A 10,911-nucleotide genomic window follows, 5' to 3' on the forward strand; every position below is an offset into this window, starting at 1 on the left:
TAGTTAGAGTTTACAGTGGAAGCTCTCCAGCAGATCTCATAAATCATTAACTTACACTGGATAGCAAGTCATGCACAGTCTACACTACAAATCAAATGCAGTCTTTTATGCGGTACCAGTGTGCAGTTATGGTATCAGATGGTAATACCATGCTACTCTGATATATATCATGGTACTAAATGATTACTATATACACTACCGGTCAAAATAATGATTTCTGAAGGATCATGTGACTCTGAAGACTGGATTAATGACTGCTGAAAATTCAGCTTTGCCATCACATTAAAACATATTCAAATAGAAAACAATCATTGTACTAAGATTTCACAATGTTACCGTTTTTACTGTATTTTTCATCAAATAAATGCAGCCTTGGTGAGCATAAGAGATTTATTTCAAAAACATATCAAAAAAATATAAATTTTCCCAAACTTTTGACTGGTAGTCTTCATGTGCAGTGCTGTTTGCATGGTAACATCATAGTACTTAGTATTTGTTAAAGACAAAGACTTTTAAACCAAAAAAATGAGATGGATTGTAATTTGAAACTCAGTACAGTGAACCAGGTAAATCCAAAATATCAAATGGATTTTCTCAATCACGTTTGACCAAAAGTGCATCTTGAGTTTGTGTTTTACCACCTTTGGCCAGGAACGGGTGACTAGAGGCACATTAAAAATACATTGTCATGTGGAGGGTGAAAGGTCAAAGGATTGTCTAATCTAAATGACCTTTCACTTACATTTGATGTGTGTTAAAGATCAACATTCATCTTTTTTTTTTTTTTTTAGATTTCCTAAAGTAACCAGTTTCATAATGTGCGATAAACCAGTCCAATTGAAGTCACACACACACACACACAAAATCATCAACACGATCTATAACCATTTCTTCGAGATAAAAAAAGACCACTAACAGACTACTAGTAGCATCAATATCTCCTTTTTTTAATTGAAAACATACAGCAAAGTGGTTCATTTGCTTAATGTGTGAAGTGCTACGACAATATTTCTTTCAGTTTACATAACCGTTCCGGATTCCTTCCACATCAAGAAATGCCAACAATGCTGGAGTAAACAAGTGCATAGGCAACTTCTCATCGATTACAGACACCGAACGGTTATACAAGGCTCCCTGGTTGTCCAAATTACCATACCATGTAAAGTGCACCAAAAAACAACTCGCACACATCCAGACCACCCAACCACGCTGCAGTGAGCACGAAAAGGCCACTTAGTAGCTTAAAGAAAGGTTTAGCTGATGAGAAAAAGGCAATATTAGATCATTATTGTGTATCTAGCATATTGAACGCTCAGTTCAGTCCAGTGCCATCGATTTGTGTGCACCTATACAGACCAATTTCATTTATTAACAAATTAGAGCACAGACACAAGATGTATTTCCTTGGTACACGCACCCATGCATACTTAACAGATGTCTTATAAATTGAACTGCTTAAATTACAAAATTATATACAATCACTAAGGACAAAAGTAGTGTTAATAAATCTCTAAACACAATTTCATCCCAAAAAGGTTATAATGATTAAAAACAAACTCCTTAGGTTGGCAGGCGACTACTTAAAGGGACAGTTCACTCAAAAATAAAAATTCTGCCATCACTTTCTCACCCTCAAGTTGTTCCAAACTTTTACGAGAGTCTGTCTTTTGTTGAACATTTGAGAAGATCTTTTGAAGAATGTTTGTAACTAAGTTGATGGTCTTCATTGACTTCCATACTATGGAAGCCAATGGCTACAATCAAATGTTACCTTATTTTGCTTTCATCGGAAGAAAGAGTAAATGATGACAGAACTTTCATTTCTGGGTGAACTATCACTTTAAGAAGTGAACAGTTAGGGGCCATCACTAGGGCTGCTGATAGTATAGTGCAGTTGTTTTTCCTCTAAGAGCCGAACTCCACAGTTTCAGGGGTGATGGGTTTGAATTCGTAGTTTCCTCTTCCATCCATATGGAGGTAGTACTGAAAAGAAGAAAGGGCATTTTGAAAGTGCTTAAGCATACGGCGAATGTCGGTAAATATTGATGATGGGAATATTTTAGCGCTGATCTCACCTTGTGATGCTTCCACAGGGACTTTCTGTGAGAGACAGTGAACAGGGTGATGCCAACCTGCCGAACAAGAACAATAAACCACACATTCAGAGAAACTTTAGCAAAATGTACAGTAATACAATGGGAAAATGTGTGTGTTGTGAGGTTCAGGCACCTTTTTGCAGTGACTGTAGATGTAATCCTCTACGTCTACGCTCACAGCACTGGTGCACTCATCCAGGATGGCAAACTGGGGTATATGGTAGAAGAGTCTGGCCATCTATGGGAAAAACCATCATTTTATAAACCTATAAACATCTAGGAATTTCAACATCATTTGAACATTTCCAGTATTATTGTAGGTCCAAAGAACTCTTTATACATGTTAGAAATATTCTGACATCTCCCACCTAACTGCTAAACAAACAAAGTACAAACAAAGTACAAATTAAATAGACATTTTCTGAGTCCATGGATGGGAGATCTTCTTATAACTATGGTAATTCTGATGATTCCAACTTGATGTGACTCAGTCTAAGTGCAGTAGTGTAATGGTACTGTCAAAGATCTGGGCTTTAACACAAATTGTGAAGTGGTTCAAAAACAGGATGTTAACACGACAACAATATAGCCCTTATCAGTGCCTTTGACTTCTGTTCAGAGAACTGTCCCTGCAGTTACTGTTAGTCACTTTGCATTACTGTACAGGACTTTCTTTGTGGTTGTTAAAAATGTCTGTTTACCGCCATTCTCTGCTTCTCTCCTCCACTGAGCACATCCATCCAGTCCTGAACCATGTCCCACGACCCCTCTCTTTCCAAAATGTGACCTAACTGGACATTATCCAGGTATTCCTTCAGCACCTGCCACACAAAACAGGTTGATGGAATGAAAATGGATTATTATAAAATAAATATAGGTGATCTGCACGTGTTACAGACTTTTTAGAACATTTCAGATCTTAAAAACTAGTTTATAGTACCTGGTCAGAGATGCCTTTCTTCTTTTGGTCCTCATGGGTGTCTGGGTAGATCACCTGATCCCTCAGTGTGCCGAGGGTCATGTAAGGCCTCTGAAAACAGACAATAAAAGGCAAGTTATTCAGCTTTTGTGGACCATTCAGATGTTCTGCCATCGGTAAAGTGGGTTTTGTTCTGTAAAGATCTGTTTAAAGTTTCACCTGAGGGACGTAGAAGAGTTTCCCCCTCTCTGGTTTCGTCAAACTCCCACCAAACAGCGGCCATAACTAGAGAGAGTCCGAAAACCCAACATTTAGCAGATAAAATGGAAGAATTTTTACAGGGAACCAAGAACAAGGGCAGAATTCCGGTCTAAGAATCGCAGACATGCTCACCTCTCCAAGAACCCGGAAAAGTGAACTCTTTCCGCACCCATTGGGTCCACACACCAAAACATTGGCTCCGGATTTCACCTTTGAAGAGCACACGCATTAACTGTACAAACATTCCACCCCTGACTAAAAAGTAAACCAGGTTACTGTGAAATAAAATGTTTAAATAATACACAACAAAGTCACAATTACAAGATTCAAAGTCGCAATTATGAGAAAAATCCATTTTGAAAAAAGTCGCAAATGGGAGAAGCAAGTCCACAATTGGGAAAAAAAATTGTAATTGCAAGAAACAAAGATGCAATTATGAGATATAAAGATGCAATTACGAGAAAAAAAAAGAAAAAGTTGTAAATGAGATATATATAAAAAAAAATCACACTACAAGAAACAAAGTTGTAATAATGAAAAACAGTCACAATTTCGAGATATAAGGTTGCAATTTTGAAAAAATTTTAAACATGGGATATGAAATCATATTGTGAAAGTCACATTTACAAGAAAAAAGGGGCAAATGTGAGATATGAAATCACACTACAAGAAACTAAGTTGCAATAGGGTAAACAAAATCATAAACAATTGCGTGATGTAAAGAGATGTAAAATATGAGCAGCAACAATGTTGCAACTGCAAGAAATAAAGTAGCTATTTCGGTCAAATATTGTCCTATCCTAACAAACCACACATCAATGGAAAGCTGGTTTATTCAGCTTTGAGATGGTGTATAAATCTCAATTTCAAAAAATTGACCCTTATGACTGGTTTTGTGGTCCAGGGTCACATATATATTTTAGATTATTGGCCCATATTAGAATGTTAGATATTTAATTGTGTATGCGCATGTTTTTCTATTACCTTTAATACCTTAATTACCTTTACTTTCATCTACTTTTGATACCTTTTTATAATACCCTTACCACAAAATTAACACTGTTAAATGTCATCAAAATATTAATTTGTCATACTGTACATTGTAATGTTGTAATGCCTAAATACACTTGCAATTTAAAATTACTAATTTGAGTCTAGTTTTATTTTTACTTGATTTAGGTAAAATAGTATACATTTTAATTTATCAGCAACAATATAAAAATAATAATATGTGGCTTTCTGTATTTCATCAGTAAATACTGATGCAACCCTTTGATAATAACAACTCACAGATTTGTTTGGTCACATACTCACCAGTTTCTTGAAGGTTGAATGAATTGTCTGTTTCTCCCTTACGTTTCCATTGTAGAAGGCAATCTCTTCACTGACAATGAAATAAAAACATAAAACATTTGAGTATGCATCAAAATTGGAGAAAAACTAAGTTATATTACCATAGAACTACACTGCTAGATAGATACAAGTAAGTACCTGTTTGTGATGAGACGAGAGTTGACGTATCGGTATTCTCCTTCATACTTCTGTTCAGTCACTGTCATCTTACCGATCGGCCCGCGCAGACGGGTCAGGAAGAGGCCGGAGATCAGCAGGTAGGTCATCATAGTGGCGGGACCCTGTGCAAAGAGACCAACAGATTCTCAAAATGTCCAATGACACTGATCTACAGTAGATTTTCACGATGTCTTTCACACTCACCTGAGCACCGATCGCTGTTGTTAATTTGAAAATGTATAAACCGATATCCAACAGGGGCTGAAGGGGGGAATGCAAGAAAAACTCAGCAAATGCTGTTCATTCGAAGAAAAGAAACATCTGCTTTTATTGGGAAAGTACAATGGGTATTTTGGACAAAGGGGTTTCGTACCTTGCTGAGGTTGGAGTAAAGATCCACCACACTGTTACAGAACTTTTCCACATCCTGCGTCAGCAGCTGATCAGCGTTAGCAATGCGGTTATCCAGGTTTCCCATTTTGTAGTACGTATAACCCCTGTGAACCCAAAGATAGTTACACCAGTAACTAGACTTTTACATTTTCTTTAAAAAGAATCACATTTCAAAGCAAATTCATAAATTCAGCAAATTCACAATTTTAATTACACTTCAATCATGACAACTCTCGGAAGATATTAGCATGGTGATGGATATGACAATGTTAATGTATTTGGTCTTGGTGAAACAGATCTGCTACGCTGCTGCTGAATTGCTGCTGTTGGTTATTGCTGTAGTTGTAGATTATTGCTGCTGCAAGCAAGTACAGGAACTTGCTACTGCCAATGCATACGGCGATACGGTGCCGTGAGTATTTAAGACATACTGCTGCTGCACAAATAGCGTATAAAATAACCCATAGCAGATCTATACAGGTGGAGCTGGGGAAGGTGGAGGGTTTCAGAGAAACTCTGAAAGCACGCTGCAAGAATCTCTAGTGAATGCTAGCCAGCCATATAAATGCAGGCAGTAAGTTCATTGGCTGCATATGCAGCATGAACCAATCAGCTTGTGCCAAGTCGTTTAACTCTCTGAATATCATCGGTTACGTTAACAACCAGTCACCGGCGCAATCTAGAGTTTCATGACTGAACTATATATTTAATATTTTTAAAAAAATGTAAATAAAAAATACATATCTTTCATATATATTTTCATTAAAGATTACATTTGTACATAGTCCCCAGTTATTATTTTTTAAGACTAAAATTTAAATTTAATCTTCAGCAGATCTGAAGTCTTACACACTTGCAATTCTACATGTAGCGATGCCTACATTTAAAATAATAAATTAAAAATAATATTTTTTTTTTTTTAAATAATAAATTTTGTACACAAAATTATTTCAAATTTTAATATTAGCCATTTATCTGAATTTTAATGTCAATGCATCCATTTTAATAATTCGTATTTTAGTACATTATAACAAACGCCTGTATGAACAATATAATAGTAATGCTTGTTTTTGTTAAAATGCTCAGCATTTTACTGAGAACTGGTGAAGAATATTTCAGTTGGAATAATGTCATGGCAGTGATGGGCCGTACTTCAGGTACTCATCGTAGAGATGTTTGGTAAGTCGCACGCGAAAGCACAGCTTCAGTTCATTCAGGCCCAACTTCAGGAAGCTGTTCACCAGAGCGATCTGAAAGATTGAGATGCAACCATTTACAAGTCTGGAAGTTTTCATAGCCTCAGAAATGTTTCTATGTCAACAGGAGGCACATATTAGGTGGTTATTTGGAAGTTTTAGTTTTAATTTCAAAGATTAGACAGTTAATAATCTCAGAACTCCTCTGACTATTACCAATTACTACCAACTTTGATTAAAAAAAAAGCAGAAACTTACAACTGGCATGGCCGTGATAAAGTTGAATAAGTACTTCTTGAAACCTTTAGTGGATCGACCAATGATCGCACTGCAAACCACAACATGCACACAAACACATGCAAGCATGGTCAGAGTTAATACAGAAGGGAATGAACACACATCCCGCTGGCCTGTCCTTCATGTGCATGAAAAAATGAATGCAAATGATTTCAGAGGAAGCGCACATTCATAGTTACATTCACAAAACACAAATGTGCATTTAAACTGCAGACCAGAGGAGATCTGAGAGGTGAGCATGTGAGGAAATACATTGGACTGGTTCAGTGATGTAAATCACATGACACATCGGTAACGTTACATTAGTTTTCACAGCACATGAAGATACAGTAAATTACCCCAGGAATGACAGTCAGGTAGGAATAAAAGTGCCTCTTGAATAGTTTGATATCTCTGCTAATGATTCCACTGTCAAAGATTTCAAAAATACAATCAAATCGCATTAAATCAATATTTAACTAGGTGCTTGGTGTATTTACAAAGTCTAATAGTGTTAAATTTCACAGCACTAACAAATTTGAAGTCTACATCCATACGGTACCTTTCAATCATAGTGCCGTTCTGAATCATCCAGACATCACAATAGGTCCGAGTCACAAGCATCACTGCGATCAGGAACAGGTACCATGTCTGTGACATACAAAAAAAATAATGTGAAAAACAATAATGAGCTGAAATGCTTCACTTTTATTTTGCAGATATACATGCACAATATCTTTCAAAACTTTGGAGTCTGTAAGTTTTTATGTTTTAGAAAGAGGTTTCTTATGCTCACCAAGGCTGCAATTATTTGATCAAAAATACAGTACGAACATTAATATTGTGAAATATTATTATTATTTAAAATAGCTGTTTTCATTTTGAATATGCTTTCATTTAATTTAAGAATTTAATTAAATGTATTTCTCCAGTCTTCAGTGTCACATGATCCTTTGGAAATCATTCTAATATGCTGATTTGCTCCTAAACAAATATTTCTAATTATTATCAATGTTGAGAAACAGTTGTGCTGCTTAATATTTTTGTGGAAACTGCAATACATTTTTTTTTCTTTGATGAACAGAAAGTTAAAAAGAATATTATTTATTTGAAGTGCATTTTTTGTAACAATGTAAAAGTCTTACAGACACTTTTGATCAATTGAATGCATTGCTCAATTTAAAAAAATAATAATAGTTAAAAATATATATCTTAATGACCCCAAACTTTTGAATGGTAGTATATAAAATGTGTATTGTTTCAGTTCGGAAAAAATATGCAGAAAAAAACAAGAAAATGGTGTTCTTGGTTACGACATAAATTTAAAGGTGATGGGCTATTTTAAAATAAAAACACCCCAACTTCCTGTTCCAGCAAGAACTCACATGAAGCCAGTTCTCACCTCTCTGCAGAATAATCTTGGCACCATAATTCTGACGATCCGTGAGATCCGGATGAAAAAGAGCTTGTCCACAGCAGCTCTGTCTTTCTTGCCATCTTTCTGCTGGTTTTAAAACACAAGAATTGTTGAAAGTCAAAGGAAACTCATGGAATATAGCGTCACACGGCCAGACTAACTAAATAGTCTTATACATTACATTTATGCATCTGACATTACAGTAAAGCAACTTCCACTGCATTCAGTGTATACAGTTTTGATCAGTTCATGCAGAGCATCACTGCGATCAGGAACAGGTACCATGTCTGTGACATACAAAAAAAATAATGTGAAAAACAATAATGAGCTGAAATGCTTCACTTTTATTTTGCAGATATACATGCACAATATCTTTCAAAACTTTGGAGTCTGTAAGTTTTTATGTTTTAGAAAGAGGTTTCTTATGCTCACCAAGGCTGCAATTATTTGATCAAAAATACAGTACGAACATTAATATTGTGAAATATTATTATTATTTAAAATAGCTGTTTTCATTTTGAATATGCTTTCATTTAATTTAAGAATTTAATTAAATGTATTTCTCCAGTCTTCAGTGTCACATGATCCTTTGGAAATCATTCTAATATGCTGATTTGCTCCTAAACAAATATTTCTAATTATTATCAATGTTGAGAAACAGTTGTGCTGCTTAATATTTTTGTGGAAACTGCAATACATTTTTTTTTCTTTGATGAACAGAAAGTTAAAAAGAATATTATTTATTTGAAGTGCATTTTTTGTAACAATGTAAAAGTCTTACAGACACTTTTGATCAATTGAATGCATTGCTCAATTTAAAAAAATAATAATAGTTAAAAATATATATCTTAATGACCCCAAACTTTTGAATGGTAGTATATAAAATGTGTATTGTTTCAGTTCGGAAAAAATATGCAGAAAAAACCAAGAAAATGGTGTTCTTGGTTACGACATAAATTTAAAGGTGATGGGCTATTTTAAAATAAGGAAACCTTCAATTTATGCCTCACCCCAACTTCCTGTTCCAGCAAGAACTCACATGAAGCCAGTTCTCACCTCTCTGCAGAATAATCTTGGCACCATAATTCTGACGATCCGTGAGATCCGGATGAAAAAGAGCTTGTCCACAGCAGCTCTGTCTTTCTTGCCATCTTTCTGCTGGTTTTAAAACACAAGAATTGTTGAAAGTCAAAGGAAACTCATGGAATATAGCGTCACACGGCCAGACTAACTAAATAGTCTTATACATTACATTTATGCATCTGACATTACAGTAAAGCAACTTCCACTGCATTCAGTGTATACAGTTTTGATCAGTTCATGCAGAGATCGATCAACACATTTCTCTTACGTCACTGCTCAGATCTTTTGAAGAACCCTTCTTCCTGTTGAGGATGATGAAATAAATCTATATTAATAATAATTACAGTACGTCCAATAACATTCAGTATGAAGCATTACATAAATATTGCAGTTATCCTGTCATAAGTATGCTTGATGCTGAATCCCAAATGAAGAGAGTTCAAGGTGCAAGTATGAATCATTCTTGACTATCATTCTTGGGTATAGAATTTTTGAATGCAAACTGACTAACCAACTAACACTGTCCTCTATGAAAGAGTCCATTGTTGGACAGTGAGACTGCAACAAGCAAAACCCTGTTCAACCCTGCATTTCACTATAAGCTCAAGATATAGGACGTGTCTCAAAACCTAGTGAGGTGCCTACCTAGACTAGACAGCTCATTAGGTTTTGACACACGACCATAATGTTGGCCAGGTCTCATTTTGCTGTACGTTAGTTGAACCGGGGTCACTCTGACACTGAACTCCATTTGTGAACTTATTTCACGCATTAGGTACTTTATGTGTGTTTTCACATACCTGTTCAGTCCAGCGGATTTTCGTCTCTGCTTCAGGAAGTATAAAACGAGTAGGATACCGCCAGCCACAGCGGAGTTCTTGGCTGTCAAGTACTTGCTGATGGCCGCCATGTTTCCTACTGAGACCGGCCCGGACTCGGAGAACAGCGGCGCACTCAAGTCCGGAAGAGAGAGAGAGAGAGAGAGAGACCGGACGCGGGGAGCAGAGGGGCACTCAAGGACGGAAGAGAGAGAGAGAGAGAGAGAGAGAGAGAGAGAGAGAGACTGTGTTTATTAACCCTTTAGGAATCACTTTAAATCAAATACACGGAAGGAAAAGCCTATTATATCAACCATGTTGAAGTAAGACAAGTGACTTTCCATTTATTATTTATAAATTAAATATTCTTATTCTCTTTATTAGACCGTCTTTCTAGCATATTGTACCTTTACGGCTTTGCCTAGAGTTCCCCCTAGAGTTTGAAATATTACGTATGGAGGTCGATTTTTATGCTTCAAAAACATATCCAGTACTACTTTAGCTTTCTGTTTTTTTTGAAAGCAACAGATAATTTTTTTCTTAGGTATTTTGTTGGAAATTTTACATTAATGTATGTGAAATTTAACGTATAGAATTATCAGATTTATTACATGCGCCTCGTTTTTAATATTGTTATCATAATTTTACAAGATAACATTTTCAAAAAAATACAATAAAACACAAACTTATGGACATTATAAAATGCTACTACAATAACAGATCAGTTGTCGTTCTTGCAAGGTCTTTTTTTACGTTATAAATACAATTTTAAAAATACATTTCCATTTTATAAAAAAATGTAAACTTTATTTTGACATTGTCTGCATGATTAGCTTGACAATTTCTCTTGGAATTGCAATGTAAGTTTCATCAAAATAAAATAAGTAAAATAAGTTTCAAATGGAAGTTGATTTGAATTTAGGGAATATATATATATATA

General features: G+C 35.4%; 1 protein-coding gene across 1 annotated transcript; it reads right to left on the reverse strand.

Annotated features, from left to right (window-relative positions):
* Positions 1 to 773: 773 nt before the first annotated feature.
* Positions 774 to 10,135, reverse strand: LOC107590317 (ATP-binding cassette sub-family D member 3-like). The gene is made up of 17 exons (XM_016279024.1): positions 9,954 to 10,135; positions 9,422 to 9,455; positions 9,127 to 9,228; positions 7,216 to 7,304; positions 6,636 to 6,705; positions 6,334 to 6,431; positions 5,162 to 5,285; positions 4,993 to 5,049; positions 4,768 to 4,910; positions 4,587 to 4,660; positions 3,409 to 3,506; positions 3,235 to 3,300; positions 3,037 to 3,126; positions 2,798 to 2,917; positions 2,230 to 2,334; positions 2,076 to 2,132; positions 774 to 1,983 (listed from the first exon to the last, which is right to left on the reverse strand). The coding sequence occupies exons 1-17, from the start codon at positions 10,061 to 10,063 to the stop codon at positions 1,906 to 1,908; spliced, it is 1,515 nt and encodes a 504-aa protein (XP_016134510.1). The 5' UTR covers positions 10,064 to 10,135; the 3' UTR covers positions 774 to 1,905.
* Positions 10,136 to 10,911: the final 776 nt, after the last annotated feature.

Source organism: Sinocyclocheilus grahami, unplaced genomic scaffold (genome assembly GCF_001515645.1).
Source record: "Sinocyclocheilus grahami isolate Dianchi unplaced genomic scaffold, SAMN03320097.WGS_v1.1 scaffold126.1, whole genome shotgun sequence".
Taxonomy (NCBI): Eukaryota; Metazoa; Chordata; class Actinopteri; order Cypriniformes; family Cyprinidae; genus Sinocyclocheilus; species Sinocyclocheilus grahami.